Raw genomic sequence first — 23,479 nt, forward strand, 5'->3', positions numbered from 1 at the left:
ACGTGTTTGTTTTCCCATTGAGCTGATCATATTGTGTTTCATGGCATCCTTACCAAGAGAAGTTTCTGGTGTGATGTCTTCAAAGAAGTACTGGGTTGCCTCAAAGGCAGAGTCAGGCTCCTCGTGTTCACGGCTGACCTCTGGTAGAACAGAGCATGGAAAACAGTCACAAAATTAAATCTCACGACTGAAAAATTGTGTCCTATCGTGCGAGTTGTGACAGTGTGAAAGGAGCGCCCTCCCCCCGCTAGCGCTGTTTCCCAAAAAACTAAAATGAACAAATCTATCTATAAATGCACCAAATCTATGTCTGTACGTATGTACGTACGTACATGTGTAATCCACGTAACTCGAGAACCGTTCGCCCACTGTCTTCAAATTCAACACACGCATTCCACACCACCACAGGGGGTGCAGTGGCCCCACGGTTGTCCAGAACCGCCCCAAAAAGGCCTTTGCCCTGGTCAGACACACTGAGGGCTTGTAGATCTGCTACTTTTGCTGTGCAACATGCTTCCATTGAAGACATGCTGGCTTCTATGGAATCCACAAGACTGACATCAGTCGTGGTGACTGAGAACTTAGTTTATTCCATGCAGTCAGTGTTTTTATGATCATTTTTGGGAGTTTCAGCTTTCTACTGGACAACACAGTGAAGAATGATGCAAGATGTGAATGTTAAGTGTGTTCAGAATGTGTTTTGTTGTGTGTCTGTGTGGTAACTTAAGGATGCTAACCTTCCATAACACCCTGTACTGGAGAATGTCACACTGTTAAAACTTGAACGGGGAAAACACAGGTGGTCACTGAATGACAGCAAAGTTATCAGACTATCAAAACCTTAATGGAGAGGAAGCGCGACAAGGTGTGTTTGATTTAGAGCTAAATTTGAGGCATACTGTGCTCAGTGAAGCGTATTAAATGTGTGAGTATGTGTGCGTGCATGGATGTGGGCGGCTGTGGCTCAGGAGGTAGAGCAGGTCGTCCAATGATCCGTGGGTCGGTGGTTTGAATCCCGGCTCCTCCTGTCTACATGTCGAAGTGTCCTTGGGCAAGACACTGAACCCTACACTGCCTCCAATGAGTTGGTCGGTTTGAGCTCGCCACCATTGGTGTGTGAATGTGGGAAGTGAGGACGCTGGCGTTGACTGTTCGCCACTTCACCTCCCAATGTATGAACTATGAATGAATGAACCATTGTAAAGCGCTTTGAGCACTTGGAAAAGCGCTATAAAAATGCAATTCATTATGTGTGCGTGCATGCATGTGTGCACATTTCACAGGACATGGTGCTGACTACAGAAGTGGAAGTGCTGTGGAAGTCCGTTTAAGCAAGTCAGCGACTCATTTCCCTCTCAGATAAACATCTTTCTCTGCTGTGACGGTGCTTTAGCAAGTACTTCATTATTCTGTCATGCTGTCTGTCTGCATCTCTACCAATGTCTCCCTCACTCTCCCACACACACACACACACACACACACACACACACACACACACACACACACACACACACACACACACACACACACACACACACACACACACACACACACACACACACACACACACAGAGCACTCACCAGGTAACACATGCATCTTGTACAGCAGCTTGAGTTTCTCAGTCAGGTCTGCATGGTACAGAACACCTAGGGAACACGCAGACACTCAGTAAGGAAGGGATGTTTTCGCAAGGCTTCAGAGTTGAGTTGAGTTTATTTGCATGGTAAAATATAATAAATACAAGTAAAGTATGAAACCCTATTATACAATACTTTAGGTCAGAAAGATAGGTAGATATACAGTAGACATCAAACAAAATGTTCACATGACGGCTACTCTTAGTTACTATAGAAGGTATGTGCATGCATAAAATGAGTGGCAAAGTGAGTTTAACATCGTTTAATGCATGTTTGGATGTATGGGCTGTCAAGGCCAGAAAGCAGTTTTTTGCCACTCAGTACAGTAGGCGTTCCCGCATAACTTCCTTGTATGATGATAATGTCAATAAAACAGTTCTTGGTCCACATTTCAAGGACATAGATGATAAATACTGTACTATATGTACAAACACATACATGTGCACATACATGTGCACATACATGTACACACACATTTTACAAACATGCACACATCCACATAATGCACACACTCCAAAGCACAATCCTCTGCGTTCATCTAACAATTTGGATGATAGGGACATTTTCAGAAAAAAGGCGCTACAGTGCCAAGGAGATGAAAGAGATGGAGGGATGAGGGAGATTTTAGAGAGAGATGAGGGAGATTTTACTCCCCGCATTTCATTTCAAAACCGGGAGGTGAAATCTCACCTTTACTACATTGTTGGCGTGAAACTGTTCTCTCTTTAGAAGCGATAATATTCTAAACGAGACGCATGATGTCAGAAATTAGGACAGAACATCAGCGTTATGATCAATGAGGCAGAGTAGATTCAGAGTAAATAACGAAGTTTGTCGGCCCATAAACAAGGAAGTGAGTGGCTGCATGCACACGCAAAACATGTCCTGTAGCGCTGAGCAAGGTGTTGCCTAGCAACATTTAGCGATCCCGTTTTATATCGATAAAAAAGACCACACGTCCCAGGCAGGTACCCCACGGTTAACTTTGATAGGACACGTGGACACGTCCTGGGCATCATAAGCTAAAATTGATCTGTTCAGTGTATGCAATATCAAAAACTGTGCTGATTTTAGAACCACTCACCCAGGCCATTGATGAACTCGCGGAAGTTGATGAGACCATCTCCGTTGTGGTCCAGCAGACGGAAGAAGTGCAGGGCCAGGGGGTCGGAGTGGGCCCCGTTGGCCCAGGGGAACAGCAGGACGAACAGGCCCTTGAACTGCTCCAGGTCAATGCGGTACTGTTCCAAGTATGGCAAACTTGGATCATGGCGCTCTGTGGGGTTGCTGCTGCCTCCCCAGTAACAGCTGGTCAGGTGTTCAGCCTAGATAGAGAGAGAGAGAGAGAGAGAGAGAGAGAGAGATGTGAACAATCTGAATTGAGCAGACTGGGGAACATTTCTTTCTATTTTTCTCTCCTTTTTTGTAAAGGTGGAGTGGAATTGGAATTGTATCTTAACCCATTCTGACCTGAGATCAGATTCATACGAGGTTTCCGCCGGACACACACTGTGTCTGATGAACCCATTCTGACCCGAGATCAGATTCTAAAAATGTCAGTCGTTCTTCGATTTTTTCAAAAATAGCAGATCTACAAGCTCATATCGCGCCACAGAGTGGCGCGATACGAGCACCGATTCATTTGTTTACTGTAATACCCTGTATCAAGCCGTTCGGCAGAGAGGGACTGGTGATGTTTCCATCTTTAAATATGTTGTCACCTTCAATTTCAAATGTGAAAAAGCACACAATCTCAGCTGAACAAATTAACATGTCCTGGCATCTCATGTCCTGTCCTGTCCTGTTATGTACAGTACACGGCATCAGCATTGTGACCAACACACTCTATGCACACAAAGATTGATGGAGAATCCTCACCTTGAAGAGGACATATAGCTCCTCCAGTTCATCGATGCCGAAAGCAGACTCTGTTACAATAGTTCTGACCTGAGACACGGAAATATTACAATATAAGATCATGTAAGAATTTAAAAGGGGACATTGGTAACAACAAACATTAGTAACAACATGTTTCTATATTTTACTGTAGCTTTGTTGTTTTTTTACGCCAAAGCCCATGACAGCCTATGCGTATATGCACCAACTACATGGCAGCCTACTGTACATGCACCGACTACATACGTTTTCATGTCAAGGACCCTCAAATGAATATGTATTTGGCTGCGGACTGACATCTGAATTATTTTGTGCTAGGGACACCCATAGAAGACTTCATGTTATCCAAATTGTTCAAATTCAATTGTTTATGAGCTTGTAGATCAGCTATTTTCAAATAGCTGATGCATATACACTTAGTTATTATTTCTATCAATTACATCCCCCCTGAAGCCTTGAATTCATGGAGATTTTGTTTTTGTCACATTCCTCAGCCAATAATCTATCACATTATTGGTTTAGCAAAAAAATCTAAAATCTCCATTGATGGAAAATAAGTATTTTTTGGGATGAACTACTCCTTTAACTCAATGTCTGCCAAGGACTTAATTAACTGCTTTTTTATTAAACAGATTTTGATGCTATATAATCTTTTTCTGGTGACCCGCCCTAACAAAACTATGGCAGGTACAGATGTAGAAACTACATTACATGTTTTCTGATTGTAAATTAATCTAAGGCCTTGTCATCGTGACCCGTGAGTCCGTGACTCTGTGACTATAAATAATTTGCCTTTACATCAGGGGTCTTCAAGGACCACCTAGCTGAGAGCAGGGACCCCGACTACATATTGTATCAAATTGTGTTGCAGATTAGCTTGTAGATCCAGTATTTTTGGCAAAGAATTCTCCTCAGAATAGGGAGTCGGGACGCTAGGGTTCAAGTAGTTAATGTACAAAAAAAATAATCCTATCACACAAAGATTTGGCGGCCCCCCTGCAGAATCTCTGTGGACCCCCTAGGGGTCATGGACCCCCTATTGAAGACCCCTGCTTTACATGAAGGCAAACAGCAGGTCTTGCGCATTTTCACAAATATCTGCCGTGAGTCTGTATTAATGTGAGATGAGAATATGACATGACATGTCACATGCCAGTGAGATGAGGTGTTTACCACGTTGCGTTTGATCGTATCCTCAATGGTCTGGATCACCTTCAGTCTTTGTTTGAAACGCATTTGTTCGATCACATCTGCACGGATAGATCCAAACTTCTGATAGAAACAGAATGGAAAGGGGATGTCAGAAAAGTAGTTTGGTGCCGTCACTTGGACAGTTAGCCGTCAGAAAGCAAGCAGCATCAACACGTGAGTAGTAGCCTAGTAGGTGATGTGTGTTTGGCACACACAAAGAAAACAATAGTTATACAATGGCCAGGGCTATGATACATCCGCATAGAGGATAATTTCAGTACACGCACTATGTTAGTACTTTTATTCGAAATATATTTTGAATAAAATATATTTGATCTGGGTTGGATCTACATCAGATCAGAAACTGGACACATACATACATATTGACTTACATTCATTCATTAACTTACATCGTAGGAGCTGCGGACCAGTTTAAAGATGTCCACCTCAGGATGTGGTTCTCCGTTGTCAGTCAGGAGGGAGTGGAGGTGGGGAATGGGAGGCAGGGTGCTGTCCTTATTGGTCACACTGTCCAAGTACCTACAATACAACCAACAGGGAACTTACCACATGCATAATACACAATTTACACACATTCTCTGAATCTTTTGTGCTATCCTTTTAGCCTTAATGTATTATTTTTGCACAGCACCTCTGTGACTAATAAATAAAATAAAATGAAGAAACATCCCCACTCAGCTGCGCAGAGTCCGGGGGTGCTTGAGGGCTGAAGCACCCACTGACACAATGGGCGCGTTTGGAAATAGCGCACTGAGTGCACTCTGCAATGCAAACTAATAGGCAAGTGCGCTCCCGCACTGGGGGGCGGGGCGGGAGGGTACCCACCCACTGCCGTTATAAGAACTTTCCGCGCCTGTCTCCACTGCTTTTACCCATCTATGACACATTAAAATGTCTGCTTAGAAAACTGAATGCTGTGTATTAATGAATGAATGCATTTTATTTGTATAGCACCTTTCCAAACGTATAGTTACAAAGTGCTTTACAGACAGGTTATAAAAACAGTAATCATAAAAACAACAAAACATCAGGACATCAGATATAATAAAGCATGAAGAAAATAACAGGTCAATAAAACAATAAAAAACGATATTAGGAAAAGCACTTGGCATACAGATGTGTTTTTAAAAGCGTTTTAAAAGAAGGCACTGATTCTGCTAATCTAAGAGCCAAAGGCAGGGAGTTCCAGAGCAAAGGTGCCCGAGCCGCAAAGGCCCGGCCACCCCGAGTGACCAGACGCGTTGCAGGAGGAACTAGGAGGGCCCTCCCCGATGACCTAAGGGAGCGCACAGGGTTATGGGGTTTCAGCAAATCTCTTAAATAAATGGGAGCTAGGCCATGTAGAGCTTTAAAAGTAATTAATAAAATCTTAAAATCAATTCTGTAGCTTACAGGGAGCCAGTGAAGACTAGCTAAAATCGGTGTGATATGTTCACGTTTTCTCGTGTTAGTGAGAAGGCGAGCCGCAGAGTTCTGCACCATCTGGAGGCGAGATATATATTTTTTGCTCATACCAGAGTACAGTGAGTTACAGTAATCCAGTCGTGAAGATATGAATGAATGTATGACGGTTTCCAGGTCTGCAAATGACAAAAAAGGTTTAATTTTAGCGATATTTCTGATTTGATGGTAACATGACTGGACTACTTTGGTGATTTGGGTGTTGAAGGAAATATCCGGATCGAAGAAAACACCTAGGTTGCGGGCTGAGTGTGAGTGTGTTAAGTCTGAGTTTTAATCTATAGTGACTCAAAAGTATCTTGTGTATCCCCATGTTGAAGTACCAGTAACAGTACAATCAGGTCAACTGTAGAATTATGTCACCACCAGAGGGCGACTGTCACTAAGATTTGTCATACAGTAGAAGCCAGTGGGATTCAACATAATAGGTTAAGATATTCTGGTAATATGGTTTTGTCTTTTGGAGATCATTAATACTTATCGGTATTTAAGGGGAAATTGATACAGACAAGCTTTAGGAAGAAAGACACCTAATGAAAACTGTAACTCTGTTTAACACATTTTGGGGCGGGAACCCGTTTTGGTGTTAGCATTACGTTATGCTTTAGCTATTGAAAAATAGCAGATCTACAAGCTCATAGAGCTACGAGCTTGTAGATCTGCTATTTTTGAAAAATCGAAGAACGACTGACATAGAAACATAGCTTTTTCAGAAAACTGTCATTTTCAAACAGACATTTTTAGAATCTGATCTCAGGTCAAAATGGGTTAAGTACATCAGCAGAACCCCTGAAATATAAATAATTTAAAAGAATCCTCTCTCACTCTAGGACAGTGGTTCTCAAACATTTTTGGATCAGATCAAGGTCACCCCTGTAAATAACCTTCTCATCTACGGCACCCCTGAATTACGTTGTTACTTAGTATAGCACCGTATGTCAGATTAACGGTACGTAAATATGTAAATCTAACCTCCAAAATACATACAGTATGTCATGAGAGAATATGAATATCCATTTCCATTAGGACAGATTGAAAATAATTGTTATACTTGGCGTTAAGCCCTTCCATATTCTGTCGCGAGGTCCGGGACAACATTCACCAAAAACAGCTGATCTGTAAGCTCACAACGCCTTGCAAATCTGCAATATTTGGTGAAGAGACTTGGTGTACTTCCTTGTGTATGTATGTTTTTAATGCTGTTTCCTAATTTAAGGTACTGTTTGCTTGTTTTGTTTTATGTTTTTATGTGGGGACAGTGGATGAGAATTTGCATTTTTGCTAAATCCGGTGTATTTACTTTGCATTTATATAATGGCCATTAATATGCATTGTCCCGTGACCCGTCTAAATAAACAAATAAAGTAAGGTAAAAACCGTAAAAGTATGTACTGTAGACTGAAAAAGAACGCACCAAGTACAGTGCACATGACATTGATTCATACGTATTCTGAGGTCTTCACCCTCCTCACCTGCCCAGTACGGTCATGGCCTCGCCGTCGTCCTTGCAGCCCAGCAGCTGGTGGATGTTGGCGTGGAGCACGGACAGAGCCAGCTGGAAGATGACCTTGATTCCCTCGTAGAAGAAGCAGTCCACCACCACCACGGCGCTCTCGAAAGGCATCACGGACAGGAAGAGCGTGAGGAACCACGACAGGGAGATGGTGGAGATCACGCCCAGGTCCTGCATGCAGTCGTACAGCTGGGGCACGTACTCCCTGGCCAACTCCTCAAACACCCCCTGGTCTACCAGGGCTCCTACAGGGATAGGATGTGGGTTAATACATACCCTGGTCTACCAGGGCTCCTACAGGGATAGGATGTGGGTTAATACATACCCTGGTCTACCAGGGCTCCTACAGGGATAGGATGTGGGTTAATACATACCCTGGTCTACCAGGGCTCCTACAGGGATAGGATGTGGGTTAATACATACCCTGGTCTACCAGGGCTCCTACAGGGATAGGATGTGGGTTAATACATACCCTGGTCTACCAGGGCTCCTACAGGGATAGGATGTGGGTTAATACATACCCTGGTCTACCAGGGCTCCTACAGGGATAGGATGTGGTTTAATACATACCCTGGTCTACCAGGGCTCCTACAGGGATAGGATGTGGGTTAATACACCCCCTGGTCTACCAGGGCTCCTACAGGGATAGGATGTGGGTTAATACATACCCTGGTCTACCAGGGCTCCTACAGGGATAGGATGTGGGTTAATACATACCCTGGTCTACCAGGGCTCCTACAGGGATAGGATGTGGGTTAATACACCCCCTGGTCTACCAGGGCTCCTACAGGGATGGGATGTGGGTTAATACATACCCTGGTCTACCAGGGCTCCTACAGGGATGGGATGTGGGTTAATACATACCCTGGTCTACCAGGGCTCCTACAGGGATAGGATGTGGGTTAATACATACCCTGGTCTACCAGGGCTCCTACAGGGATAGGATGTGGGTTAATACATACCCTGGTCTACCAGGGCTCCTACAGGGATGGGACACAGGCTATCACGATTAAAAATGTAAGTTGACGATGAATTGTCACACAACTAATTGCGATTAACGATTAACGTGTATTTTTTATATATCGTTGCTGTCGGGCGGAAACCTTATAGGCCTTATATGTCCACTGTCCAGAATGGTTACTTTTCACCAATGTAGTCATTATTTAGTCACCTGGTCTTGTTAATACTTTTCCTTAGTTTAAATAGGCCTATTTATATAACCTTTGTGACACTGTCTCCAGCGTTCTTTTCTATGCTGTGGTGTGTTGGGGAGGGAACGCCAGACAGAGGGACACAGCCAGACTAGACAGAAAAGGTGATGGCGGTGATGGCAGAGAAGAGGACTCTGGCCAAGACACTAGCCATCCTGGACGATGTTAGTCACCCACTGCACACAGCACTTTATTCTCAGAAGAGCACATTCAGTAACATGTTTTTATCCCAGACATGCAGCACAGATAGACTTAAGAACTCCTTTATCCCAAGGGCCATTAGACTATATAATGAATCAATGGGGGCCGTGGGGGGGAGACGAGGACGGAGGGGGTTGGTCAGTTAACCCATTCTGACCTGAGATCAGATTCATACGAGGTTTCCGCCGGACACACACTGGTCTGATGAACCTATTCTGACCTGAGATCAGATTCTAGAAATGTCAGTCGCTCTTCGATTTTTCAAAAATAGCAGACCTACAAGCTCGTATCGCGCCACTCGGTGGCGCGATATGAGCTTATAGATCTGCTATTTTTCAATAGCTAAAGCACGACATGATGCCGACACCAAAATGGGTGCCCGTTCAGAATGGGTTAACGTATTTCCTTTGCTATCTATCTATCATACGACAAAGTTTTAAATAGGGCATCAATTTATGAAATCTTTGTTTTTCTTGCCCTACAGTGCAAACATGAAAAAAAGATTAAAGAAAACAAATTCATCTGAGCATGTGAGATATAAAAAAAGGCACATGCCCAAAGTCATTTCTATTGAAAAGAACATCTCATGGAGGGAAAAATACCCTTTTCACCATCAACACGCACAGACAGGCAGGCACACGCACACACACACAACTGACCTACAACTCTGGTGTTGTAGTAGTCAGGCAGCATTCTCTCACAAAGTGCCACCAACAGCCAGAAAGCCTCCTCTTCTTTGGCGTAGAGCAACAACACTGACGTGACGATATTCATAGCCTGGTGAAGAGGAGATGCACAGCGTTAGACAATGGTACACAAACACATGTTACCAATGTTATCTAAATGTGCCTTCTTTTGGATGCAGTATATCCATTTGCCTTATGTTACCCGCAGAGTTTTCAAAACACTACAACTATTATCATTTGCACGGTCCTCTTTCAAGGTAGCCGAGCTTTTCAATGCAAAGAAAATCAGTGGATATTTGGATAGAAGCTCTCCTAGGTGGCAGATCAGTTTCTTCTAGGGATGCGCAGATATATCGTCAACATATCGGTATCGGACGATATTTGCCGCTATCGGTCAATATCGGTATCGGCAAATGAAGCAGATTTTAACCGATGGCATTAGCCGATATCTATTGTTGATAAGCATCAATTTTGCGCTGGCTATGTTGTTGTGTTGTTTACTTGTAGTCAACCAAGCTGCAGATTCTGAACAGTTATTTCTTATAATGATCGGCTAAATTGTTATTTTAAACATTAGTAAGGGCCACAAATGTCCATACCGGTGCACCCCTACTTTCTTCCTGCTATAGCCTATAGCAGTTAGAAAGTAAAAAATGTACATTTGCCAGGGGTGCAGCCAAGCCCTGGTTTCCTGTTATTCAGGTATTGAAACAATCTTGCCTCCAGAGGTTATTTTTTAATGCAAATTGTGTGTGTTTATGTGTGCCTGCGTGTGTGTTTGTATGTGTGTGCACGTGTGTGTGTGTGTGTGTGTGTGCGTGCGTGTATACGCGTACCTGACAGTATCCTATATTGGGGTTCCTGAAGGCATACGCAGTAAGCACCCTCCGGAGGGCGGCGATTCCCATCTCGTTCTGGAAGGCCGGGTGCTCGGGCAGAGAGCGATGGAGGTCCCTCTCGATCTCCTCGGTTGCCAGGTTGTACTTGCCCATCGACTTCTCCACGAGGTCCTCGTAGTAACCTGGATGGGTGGCCATCTCATTGATCGCCCCTTAGGAAACACAGTGGAATGGTTTGTTATATTGTTTTTAGTGCCTCTTGTTTAGCATTTTATTTTTAGATTGCATTTATGAAACGTGCAATAATTCTCTTTACATCCCTCTGGCTCCTTCAGTTTATACTGAACGTGAAAAGAGCACTGCACCGGTAACACTACATCTGACTCACAACTGGCTCACAGAACACTACAGTAAAATCCTCAGTGTAGTAAGTAAATGAACACAGAGGACTGTACTGTGTTAAGTGTTGTCCTGAGAGCAGGGCAACAGACGTCTTGGACAAGGATTAAAAGAGCTGCTGGAACAAGCACAGGGGCCCGTTGAACCGGTCCTTGACATTCCACCCACCACACCTTTTCCCACACTCTTTTCCCCCAGAGGGACTTGTTCAACGAGTCTCAGTACCTTGATCGCAAGCTTTAAAACTGACCAGGCGGTACAAGCGTAATGCAACGTTATGGGTGTGCATGACTGGATGAGTGGATTATTCTATTGCTATTTATAACGATTATTTGATCACAATTCCTTTTTTTTAGGTCACAAATTCACAATAACACCATGCATTCACTATGGGCAGGCTTTGAATGACAGTATAGTATTTGCAAATAAAAAAAATAGATCATTGTATTTTTTTATAATACATGTTTTATCCTCAAAAACATTATCTGAATAAACTATTATTCTGACCAATCCCTATACGGTATTCATTCCTGGAGAAGATTCAGAGTGGAGGAGGTGTCAAGCCTTTCACTCGTTTCATGATATTTCATGTTCGAACACATGCTTGAACGAGGTTAGCAAAGTATGTACTGTACGCTCTCACTTGAGGACGCTAGGGTTCATGTGGTTTACTGTATGACACGTCCCTGCTCAGGTGGTGGTTTAGTACAGTATTCTCTCTGTCAGTGCAACAGGAACAATAAACAACTCATAAAGGTTACCTGGCCAAAATTGTTTACACAACTTAAAACTGAGATAAACACTGCCCGTAAGCACCATGACACAACACACGTAAACAGGAAGAAGAGAGGTTTTCATTCAATAAACCAACTAAATCTCTTTAGTATATTGCTGCAGTATTAAAGCCTTTCATCTCCATATTTGATATGACGAACAGAAGTAGCCGATCTATTGAGGTAAAGTGAGAAGTGGTTAAGTGTGTGTGTGTGTGTGTGTGACTGTAGGTGTGTGTGTGCGCACATCCCCATTTGTGACGGTTTTAGTTACCTGTACTTTGAGTCAACAAAAGGCAAGGATGGTTCTGTGATTATAATGCAATTTCAACATCTTTGACATGTATGCTGTTGACATGGACAGCATAAACGATAAATAAACCCTAGAACACTAAACACAATTATATTTTTTGTAATTTTCATAATGTTGCTGATGTTGCTGATTCAGTACCTTCATGATGCTCAGTGACATCATAGAAGGTAGTTTGTTTCCCTGCAAACATCCCCGTTGTTTTCTACAGGCAGGTGTTCGGGTGAATTTCACACGTGTTTAGTGATAGTGTGACTTTTATTTTATTCCTTTTCTTCACTGGACCATTCTCACATGTCTTAGGATTGGGTGGACCAAAGGAGAAGTTTCCAACTTCATTTCTCTTTTTTTTTTTAGGAATATTCTTTAAATAATATGCATGTTTTTCACTAATTTTGCCCCCCTATGATAGTTCCCCCCATGATATCTATTTTTAGGTGACAAGTCATGATGAAATATTAAAGAAGAGTAGCTCAAGTTGCCATGTATTGTTGTACTTCAATATATTTTGATGAGCAATCATTTTTATGGAATATTTTAGTTGGTTAAAATATAACCGTGTTTAGTGATGGTGTAACACATGGGCGGAGCTTGAGGGGGTTCACTGCACCCCCTGGCAAAAAAAAAAAAAAGAGAAAAAAAAAGAAGTTTTTTTTGTTTGTTTTTTAAACTTAACTTCTGGCTTCTGACTGTAGTTTGTAATCATCTCTCTTATCATGATATGATGACTCGCTGTATGGCTGTAGTGTGTGTGTATGTGTGTGTGAGCTGCTGTACTACCTAAATAACTAATTTTTAGGGGTTAGGGCATTGTAAAAACGCTAAAATAATAAAATAAAGGTCAAAAAAACATGCGCGTGCGCGGGTGTTGTTGGCCAAGCAGTCGCACCCCCAGGCGTCAAGTTCAAGCTCCGCCTATGGTGTAACAAAAAATATGTTTAGTGTTTAGGGTAAAACCAATGCTTTAATCCCATTGAAGGACTTATTTCAGTGTAGTAAAACTTTATTACATCATATAATGTAATTATAAGGTGCAACAGAATTGGCAGAAAACAAAAAAGATAGTTGCAAACTTGAGATGTATTGTTCATAGTATGACAAATTTAGGAGTTACTTAATTGCGTGTATCTTAACAGATTCTATACATAGGACGTCTGAGAACGTCATAAGGACCCCGAAATATTAGTACTATTGACGTGTGAGGACGTCCTAGCGACGTCCCAGCGACGCGGGGCGAGATAAGAATATTCAGAATTTTTCCTATTTTTTTTTTTGGCATTTCGCTTTTCGCTTGCCGTATGCTAACGCTCAGTGCAACTATTAGCTTGTCATTGACTCCCATGTTAGCGCGGCGGAAAGAATGACTCGTATCTCCTAATCCAAGGCGCTCTCCGCGGTGATGAATGGATCGATATGCTGGCGCTTCATTTCTGCTCCTCAACCGTCTCTCCCGCAAAATATGAACGTTTTTTGGAGCGTAAAACAATATATTAAGATGATCGGGGATGTGAGGTCCCTTTGTAAAGTCAACTTTTTTAGGCAAGTGTTTCCTGTTTCATGGCTTTCAAAGTAAAATCGATCAGACAACTCTGGCACTCTATAGCCTTTATTTTGAAGGCACTTCCTGTACTAAATGTGTTTTAAAGGACCACTTGACCACTTTTCAACCTATGTTCATATAATTGGTCTTTAGTAATGTTCATGATAGAATAAAATACCACATTTTTTTCACCAATGACATCATCGTTAGGCAGATTTCTTTTTTAAACAAGATTTCTTTTAAAATATATTTAGATTCCATTAACGCATTAACGCATTTCAACTTTTCAGGAATAGAAAGCCTGCAGTTTTTATTAGCTTGGATTCCCCATCAACTATGTCAATGGTGGGCAGGTTTCAGAACTGCCCACAGCCCTCAGACACAGACACAGACAAATATAACTGATTATTTTCAATTACGCAGTGTGGCTTGAGCAACAACATGTGCAGCACTGCACCGAATGGGAGGCGACTAGGCCTTCTTGTAGTCATGAATAGATAAGACCTCTGCCTACAGACCTCGGTTGAAAGAAAGCACAATAACAAGTTATGCTGGCAGCACACCATGTTTCAATTCCCCAGAATGCTTGCTCACCGGAAAAGAGAAGCCAGAGCTCTCCTCTCATGTTCTCAGGGATGCCCTTGAGCACCAGCTCCTTGGTCTTCTCTGTGCGGTACATGCACACCCCCTGGCCAAACTCTGTGAAGTGGTTCTTCCATGCCTGCTCCTTCAGGAACTCCTTAGCCTGAGGGAGGACAGAAAAAGAGATGGAGCTCAATGTAATGGCATTTTGCAGCTATTGTTTGTTAGTGTGGTTGCTGTAAGCAACAAACTATTGTTCTAGGTCTGAGAACTGTTATGTCACCTAAAGTAAACCTGTTTTCTTTTAACCTTGTTTGTTAACCCGAGTTCAACGAACGTTTTTTGAAACCTTTTCTGTAACCCCAAAAGTCAAATGTCTGATTGGACAATATAATGTCCAATCAGACAGAGGTGGCATCACAATATGTAATCTAAATCTAAATGGCAAGACAGAATTCATCAAGAACAGAACATTCTAGAAAGTATAAACCCATGAATTAAAAGTGTGCAGATGGCTTCCCACACAAAGAAGTGCAACCACACTTGCAAGTTCACAGAATTGCACCTTTCTAGTTTGTTTTCTTGCAGGTTTCCAGAGGCCTGTCAAGGAATGTTTGGTGAAGAATATTTACCAGCACCATTTCTTCTTCTAATGTATGAAGACAAAAAAATCCTAGGCACTCTTCAAGATGCCTTTATTACTGTCATTGTCATTATTGTTAGTAGTAGTATGTTACCATTAAGCCCTGCATTAAGAGTGGACATTCAACAACAGGAGTAATCATCAACGGTTGATCTCAAAAAATTCTCCCATGTTTTTAGTTCAACACCATATTTCAAAAATGGCATGGCACGGCTCTCATGAATACAGTACATGTAACAATAACCATGCAGTCCCCACACATCTTGTGCCAGGCTTCTCATTGTTCACCACCAGTCTGATTAAATACATTTTCTGTGTTCTAATGTCCTCTCTCTAGATTCATGTATTCTCTATTGAGTCCAGCAGTGATTTACTGTCCTTCCTCAGGCAGAGTGACACTTTACTGAGGTTAAAGACTGACCACTCTTTGTTTATAGGCACTGCCTGGAAGAAATCAATATTTCTTTCCATGTAGCTTTTATTTACAGGAACAGAAATGCGCCCCAATGAATCTCCTATATCCGCTTACACATGGATATACACTTACGCATGCATACACACATTTAATTTAACCTCTTGTAAATTAACCTTCAGGGTTTTCAGCACAAGACACCAGAGAAGTGCAAAGTGTAATTCAAATGAAGTCACACTACATTAGATCGCATCATGATTGACCACATTACACGCCTTTGACCGTTTCAACGCAAACATAATCCTGAACTCACCAGTTTGGGGTTGAACTCATCTGGCGAGCGGCGGCGGTACATGGTCATGAGAGCCTGTGTGGCAGTCGGCACACTGTTGTCATTAAGGTTGAACTGGCGCTCGCTCTCTGACCCCACACTGCGCTGGGGGCTGGAGGAGAGCAGAGAGCCTGACTGGGAGTACATCTGAGGGGAGACACAGCTCATTATGTTCATCATCAAATGCACCGGTACAGATTGGTATTTGGTACTCACCGACGACCGATACGCAAGTTTAGGTATCAGAATCGGTATCATAAAGAAATGAATTATGATGTCGTTTTATTTTCAATTGAGGTAGAAGAAAAAAGTCCTCATGCACAATTGCACATCTACAGGTGCGTCGTATAAATGAACTGGAAGAGTAGGAAAAGACTGGAAAGTCTTCACTTACAGAATTTAATTTAAATACCATTCTGTAGGTGAATACATTGTGTGGAATCGGATTCCAGTCTCTTCCTACATTTTCAATTGAGGTCTCAAGAACAACCCGACAATAGAGATTTTACTTGCCTCGTCATCGGAGCTGGTGAGACTGCCGGTGAGCTCTCTCTCCAGATAGATCTTGGAGGTGGTTTGCTGCAGGAAGTCGGAGATTCTCTGCACGAGGAAGTCACGATCCTTCAGGTTGGCGAACAGGAAGGTCATGCGGTTCTTTGTGCTGATGGACAATGGGCTTGGAAGAACATTGGAGCTGTCCGCCTTCTCCACGATGGTGACCTAGAAGATAATGGAGACATACCAATTAGTAGTTACTGTTGGTAAGCTCACGAGCTTGTAGGTCTGCTATTTCTGAAAAATCGTGAAAATATTTATTTCGGAAAACTGGAGGATTTTAATTTTGAGGTCAGGCCTAAATGGGTTAAAGAATGTACTTCTGACAGACAGGTGGGCAGAAAGACAGACAGGCAAGGCATGCAGATCAATTAATAGAGACAGATAAAATAAAAGAGACAGACAGGAAGACTGCTGTACCTCACGTAGCGGGATGATGAGGCTACACACTCTGTGTAAACCTTCTTCCTTACTGGTGAAGCAGATGTAGTTGGTCGATACAAACATCTGGCCCAGGATATGCATCTTGTTGAAGGGGGTCCAAAGGGTGCAGTCCGTGTGCCCATCCAGTTTCTCATCTTTGGGTAGACGGAACAGAGCTCGGTACCGTTCACTCTTAGCTCTAGCATCCAGATCCCTGAGGTAAAAAAGTGGTAGAAGTACAGTCAAATACAGCTGTGCCTCTGTAACTCGGCCACTGCCCGACCGCTCAACTTCAACCATGGAGTGCTCACTGATGACCTGGGTATACGGTATGCTATATAGTCGGACAGGTGGTTGTTCAGAACGGATATACACCCATATATATCAAGATCCCGACGTTATCATCATAATATACTGTCATAGACTAGCATCTACATAATATGGTAATGGGTATAAGGTAAGGGTACCACACCGAGTACTCTGACAACTTGCAACGTTCCTTTGCACCACCTTTGGGTGCAATTCCACACATACACATCACATCATGCAACACAACATAATTTGCACATACATGAAAGGACCACAATGGAAATACGCCAGTGGCTTTTTCTGCGTCCATCCTTTTGATAATGGTGTGACAACATATGTAAATTTACGTTTTGTTATCAATGTTGTTATCAATGTCAAAGTCCCGAAGTAATAGTCTGGTATGAGATACAGTGCCTATAGGCATCTTCACCACCATTTGTTATCCGGAGAGAAAAATGTATGCAATGCACCCTGAGATAACATGCAGGAAAATGGGAATGATGTTCCTTTACAGTAAAATGATTATACAGCCACATGGGAATGATGTTCCTTTACAGTAAAATGATTATACAGCCACATGGGAATGATGTTCCTTTACAGTAAAATGATTATACAGCCACATGGGAATGGTGTTTTGCCGTCACCAAGATGGCGGCCCGCACACAATGCTGGGGCCGTTGAAATTTATAGCTGTTTTTCCTCTGAATTACAGCTCAGATTGAGCTGGATTGAACAACGCGCTGATGTTAGCGGCTCAATACTAAATCATCGTTACCGCGCGGTTAAAATATGAATGCTTCTGAAGACGATGATCTCATTAGCTATAGCCGATTCTCGCCAACTGTTTTTGTTTTCCAAGTGAAATAGAGCACTGTCTATGGTGGCCAGGGGTTTTAGTGGCAGTAATGAGTTAATCTCTGAAGCAGGCATAAGACCCTCACCTCTTGAGTGCAGACACCTTCTTGGGGGACTTCCTCTTGAGTTTGGGCAGCGAGCGGTCCTGCTCGAAGCCCTTGTTGTCCAGGAGCTGCCGCATGGCTATGTTGGCCAGCTGCTCGGCCAGCTTGAAGGTCTCGTTGATGTTCAGGAAGACAGAGAAGACGTGCTCGCTGGAGCGCGTGCTCACCTTGATGACATCGGGCAGCACCAAGGTGGAGCTCTTCTCCAGCTGGGTGATGTCTGCCCAGCGCACCACCAGTTTGGCTGAGAAAGAGAGAGAGAACGTGAGAGATGTGGCAGTGGGTGGGGTGGTGTTACAGAGAAAGACATGTGGAAAGGGGGACGGAAAGTACAGAACAACGAGAGGGATAGAAGGACACACAGACACACACAGACGGACAGGGGTGAAAACATACAGTATGTCCAGCCTTTGCCCGTCTGGCCTGGAGGAGATAATAATTGTGTGGATGTGTTATTATACGCTGTCAGACACAGATAAAATATAGAGAACAACTTAATTCCGTCTCTCCTTGCTAGCCCATTGACACAAATTGACTGGATCATAAATATGTCCCAATACACTGATCTCACTCCAGCTTACTAATTGGTGTTTTATTGAAGTGAGCGTGTGAGAAAACCATATGGTCACAGTGGAGGCAAAACAGAAATGATCAGGAATCAATTTCTCTTAAACACAGCAATTATTTTGCACAATGGCCAGATGCCATGTTTTTAGAATGCATTGTTCAACTCGAATTTCATTTGGTGTGCCTGCAGCTCGGCAGGTTTCTTGTGCAGTCTTGTGCAATTTCTTTCTCAGGGCCAGGGGCCTCTGGCCATGAGGTGCTATAGTGTTCTGCGTTCTCTCACCTTCTCCCTATTATCACTCAACAAGAGGCCTCAGGGGCTAAATCAGCACAAACAAAAGGACTAATTTATTTAATTAATTTACATCTAGCAAATTGACAAGAATACTTTTCTAACTATAACATCTACTGTAACTACACAAATTTGCCTCAGAGGCTTGTTCCTAAAGTACTACATCAACCTCAAACAGAAGAAGAAGGGGGAGGGGTTATTAGATGTACACGTATGTGCATGCACACACTTGAAATTATATTGACTTTAATTCATATCCTGGGGACTTGTCCTAACGTCAGACATTGTCACTACAGATATTTTATATGATTAGTGGAGATATGCTGACCTGGTCTGCAATTCATGCATGGGAGACTGGTAACATAATAGGATCATTTGCATCCTACCCTCTTTCCCTAGCAGGTAGGAGTAGAAGCAGACGTGGTTGATGCTCAGGTAAAGCCAGCCCTGCCGCGGCACCTTGCCCTTCCAATAGCTGCAGGAGTAGTAGTTCACCAGCTTCTCCTCTTCAGGCATTCCAAACAGCTTACGGAACTTAGCCATGGCCTCCTTGAACTTGTCTGTGTCATCGTCCTCCTTAACATCGTGGTTCTTGTTGTACTCTGCTATGATGCCCTGAAGAGAAGCAGAGAGGGTGTAAAAGGTTGAGTACGACTGTAGGGGAGGGATGCACAGCTGTTTTAGATGTACAGTAAGTAGGTGGTTCACACTAGACAAGAGGTTCAGCAAAGTATGGGTAATTGTTTAAGGAATGTGTAACAGAGGTCTTTGATCTTTATGTTTACACATGAATCTTTACCAATGTTCCATTGGAAATTGCACATGGTAAGATGAATGTGCTGTGAACACTGAAATATTTATATAATACAGTGTTTGCCTGTACATTATGTAGTTTTAATTCTGAAGTTAAAGTACAATTTTAGTTTTGTAATTAGCTTTTGGAATTCACCAACTGACTAGCCTGGCCCAGCCTGTATGATTTGTGGTCTAGAGGGGCAGGCTGATCTGAGCTGATTAGCAAAATACGAGGAAGTGGGCTTCCTATGCCAGAAAACCTGGGTACCGAGGCTACCAACAACTGACTGATAAAGCAACTTCTGAATGGAAAACGAGCTTATAAGTGAATAATAACATCCAAGTCAACATGTATTCAACAGTCACCTGAACTTTGCCCTTGACAAAGGTTGTGATGTCATTCTCATTCTCAAAGATGGAGAGCGTCTGCAGGAGGTTGTGCTCCAGCCACTCCCAGTGCTCAGTGATCTCTTTACGGGACGTCCCTGCGGGGAAGGAAGTGAACCATTTACCATCTCTTTTATAATTTATGCATTTAGCTCAGCTGGTGTTCTTAACCCAGAGTGACATTATAGTACAAAAAGACATGTTAAACCAGCTTGCTACTTGTAGCATAGTAGTTTGCATGATCTACAACACAGGCTCTCTCTCCTGCATAGTTTTCCACTGGGTAACGCACGGTAATATCGTGCTTGAAGCAATGATTTATTTTAATTTAATTTTTAAATTACGCACAGTAAACACGGTATCACAAACATTTGATTGGCCAACAAATGTCATCTTGTTTTCAGCCATGAACACTTGAGAACCATTTTGGGGTTTTGTCTGGTTGAGAAACACTACGTAGATCTACAATGCAAAGTAGCTCCGTCCCTCAACCTTGACCTCTGTTGTCGGCCATGTCTAGCAGTTGGCAGCAAAGACCTCTATAAACAGGCTAATGAAGATCAATTCAGACCGTCTCTCAGGGCGACTTATAAAGTGCAAAGAAAACAAACATGAAACCGGCAGCCGACAGACTTCTTTTGTTTAAAGTGGGAAATTTGGTATATACTGTAGTCTTTTTTTATTGGCCTAAAATATTGTCTATATACATACATTCATGTACATAAAGTATAGAAGTTACTGTGATTCCATTATGAGTTTTATAACGAGTTAAAATGGAAACAATAACCGATAATTCTTAGTGGTTAGCAAAGGTTTAAAGTGGGGGATTGCCCAAAAACAGGAACCGATTAAATTAAGGCAGGCTGCTGTGAGTCATCATCCTTCCCATTCCCTGCACCAGCCCTGACTGACAGACTACTCCCCTCTCTCTCACTTTGTCTCTCTGGGCTCAGGGTGTTATGGGCTGTGAAGGTTGGGTAGAGAGAGGGATGGAGAGAGGGATAGAGGAAAGGACAGAGGAAGATAAGGGGAGAAATGAATGTAGTGAGTGAAAGACAGCAAGGAAAGGTGGAGAAACAGAGGAAGTGAGCTACTACCATTTCAGGACCAGGCAGCACTTATGTAGGCTAGCTTCCATTTCAGACGTAGAGGTAATGAAAACCATGTTTTTATTTGGTACAGTTGGCACAGTGGGGAACCAATTCAATGCAATATTGTACATTGTAATTGAAATGTGGAAAATTTGTTGATGCTGAATGAACATGATGAATGACATATACGTATACGTACAGTCCAATTTAACAATTTGCCCTGAAATTGCACTAAATAATATGTCCTGTACTGCTGTGGTCCCTTATACCAGACGTTTTTGGCTGGGGACCCCCGTAAATGTTTTGGCCATGTCTGCGCGACCCTCACATCTACCAGCATGCCTTGCACTGCGTTGACGCGTGTGTCATCATGTGATCGGCCAGAGCCAATAACACAAGTAAGGCTGTTTTCTCTGAATCAAGGCTGCATCCGCCGTGATTGAACACAACGCGGACGTTCTGGCTTCCCATCATGCACCTGTAACCCAGGATGCCTTTTAGTGCATCAACGTGCGTGTCACGCGATCGGCCGTAGTCAATGGGAAGAAGTAAACAAAGGACTCCAATTCCTGTTTGTGGCACGTTTTAAAAGGCTGTTTTCTAGTTGCTTCTTTCTGTTGTAATCTAGGCGCCATCCGTGGTGACTGAACACAACGTGGACATTCTCGGATAATTTCCGAAGTTACAGTATGCTGTATCGAGGTTACAATATAAACGCTTCGGAAGACAAATGCATATTTAAGGCGCTCGCAGTGTGCACTGTGACTAATGGCGGATTTGAGAAACAGAAGCTCCAAGCACTGCATGGAAACAGAAGACGGAGTGACGTCAGAGAGGGTGCGAGCATAAATGACAGTTCCGCCAACAGCACGTAAGTCACATGATTGTGAACAGCACGTTGTGAACAGCACGGACATAATAAGTGGTTTACTTGAGTACTGCATTCATCTATTATAACGTGTAAACATGTCACGTGCGAAAAAGATGTGCGCACAAGCCAATGAAAAGATGTGCCCATAAGATGTGGCCACAAGCCAATGAAACACAACCAAAGCCAACATGTGCGCACCCGTCACTAGCTCTCAGCCCTCCCTCCCCCTCTGCCTCCTGGGATATCATCTCCCTCTCCAAGTCCGCACTCCGCAGGAGAAGAAAAAACACGGAAGGAGAGGAACTACATGTGGAGTCAACTCCCGCAATTACCTTCTTCCCATAGTGCGCTGCAACGTAACTAGGATGAGCGGCCCGACAGGGCCGCGAAATTCTAGTATTTAACAACCCAGATCAGGACCAGAGCTAGTACAGCATGCCCAGACAATATTTCTGTGATCCTAACCTGATTTATCTGATTCAAGCCTGAATTATACTTTGTCATATGATTGTGTCGCACAATGTTCACAATATGCGATAATAGTGCTAATAATAGTGATAATTAGAGCTATAACTTAGAGGAGAAGAAGTGGGGTTTCATACCATGAGCAATGATCCAGTAACCTAAGGAGTCTGGTGTCTGGTACAGGATCCTATATGGAGCAACTCGAGCACTGGAGTCTAGGACCACGTCCAGGGTCCCCACCAGCAGACCTGTGGGAAGAACCCAGAATAGAATGAGTGAACTGGTTTGACTGAGACGTAGAGCACAAGTACAAATAGTATCCAGAGAGAAACTGATTAGTATGAGTTGCCTATAAAGCTTGATGAATAGTATATCATTATATTAATGTCCATGTCCGTGATGTATTAAAGAATGTGCCACCCCAATCAATATTCCTCCTCTGTGTTCTCTGAAATGTTCCCGAAAGCTCTAAATGTTTTTTTATGAGCTATGACATTGCACGGGCTCCCTGTCATTCATGATAATTCTCAGTACAGAGACATTCATGTTGGAAAACAATATAAACAAAAAGTGGGAAACTTCAACGGCATTGTGCAAGTTAAACATCCAGAACTCAAATAACACCAATCAGACATCTAGCAGTGGTGTACCGCCTTACTCAGTGCTCTGCTCAACACTCAGTGTGCTGATGTTGTTCGCATACGTACGTACAGTGTGTGACTGATCGAAGGTGAGTGAGGATGAAGTCACCTGAGATAAGCAACAGCAGCCTCTAGCTAATCTAATGGACCAGACAGAGAGATAATGGAGTGCCATAATGCATTGGAAGGGTTTTTCCCGGCTGCTGTTGTGAATAACTGCTGTATGCTAGAAAGCAAAACAGATACTGGCTGGCTGGCACAGACGGACAGACAGACAGACAAATAGATAAATAAAAACGTGTGTTCAACATGCAGTCAGGACAGTACTGTGTAGGCTACCCTCTGAACCAGTAATTAATTTATGCAATAATATATGCAAATCAGTCACACAATTATAGTTTATGAACCCACAACCTATGTCCACAACAGAAAAAATTAAAAAGTGAAAAGCACTTCCAGAGAGGCCAATTACATTGC

General features: G+C 42.9%; 1 protein-coding gene across 1 annotated transcript in view; it reads right to left on the reverse strand.

Annotated features, from left to right (window-relative positions):
- Positions 1–23,479, reverse strand: part of tbc1d9 (TBC1 domain family, member 9 (with GRAM domain)) — a 32,985-nt gene that overhangs the window by 3,378 nt on the left and 6,128 nt on the right. Inside the window, exons 2-18 of the mRNA XM_083765843.1 lie at positions 22,499–22,609; positions 19,914–20,032; positions 19,139–19,367; positions 17,876–18,137; positions 16,623–16,839; positions 16,161–16,367; positions 15,630–15,794; positions 14,274–14,424; positions 10,655–10,869; positions 9,792–9,909; positions 7,680–7,965; positions 5,136–5,265; positions 4,708–4,806; positions 3,517–3,585; positions 2,723–2,963; positions 1,582–1,647; positions 54–140 (exon numbers count right to left, since the gene is read on the reverse strand). Coding sequence (XP_083621969.1) covers positions 54–140; positions 1,582–1,647; positions 2,723–2,963; positions 3,517–3,585; positions 4,708–4,806; positions 5,136–5,265; positions 7,680–7,965; positions 9,792–9,909; positions 10,655–10,869; positions 14,274–14,424; positions 15,630–15,794; positions 16,161–16,367; positions 16,623–16,839; positions 17,876–18,137; positions 19,139–19,367; positions 19,914–20,032; positions 22,499–22,609 — 2,772 coding nt within the window. The remainder of the gene's footprint in view (positions 1–53; positions 141–1,581; positions 1,648–2,722; positions 2,964–3,516; positions 3,586–4,707; positions 4,807–5,135; positions 5,266–7,679; positions 7,966–9,791; positions 9,910–10,654; positions 10,870–14,273; positions 14,425–15,629; positions 15,795–16,160; positions 16,368–16,622; positions 16,840–17,875; positions 18,138–19,138; positions 19,368–19,913; positions 20,033–22,498; positions 22,610–23,479) is intronic.

This window comes from Protomyctophum parallelum, assembly GCF_964188405.1.
Source record: "Protomyctophum parallelum genome assembly, chromosome: 5".
Taxonomy (NCBI): domain Eukaryota; kingdom Metazoa; phylum Chordata; class Actinopteri; order Myctophiformes; family Myctophidae; genus Protomyctophum; species Protomyctophum parallelum.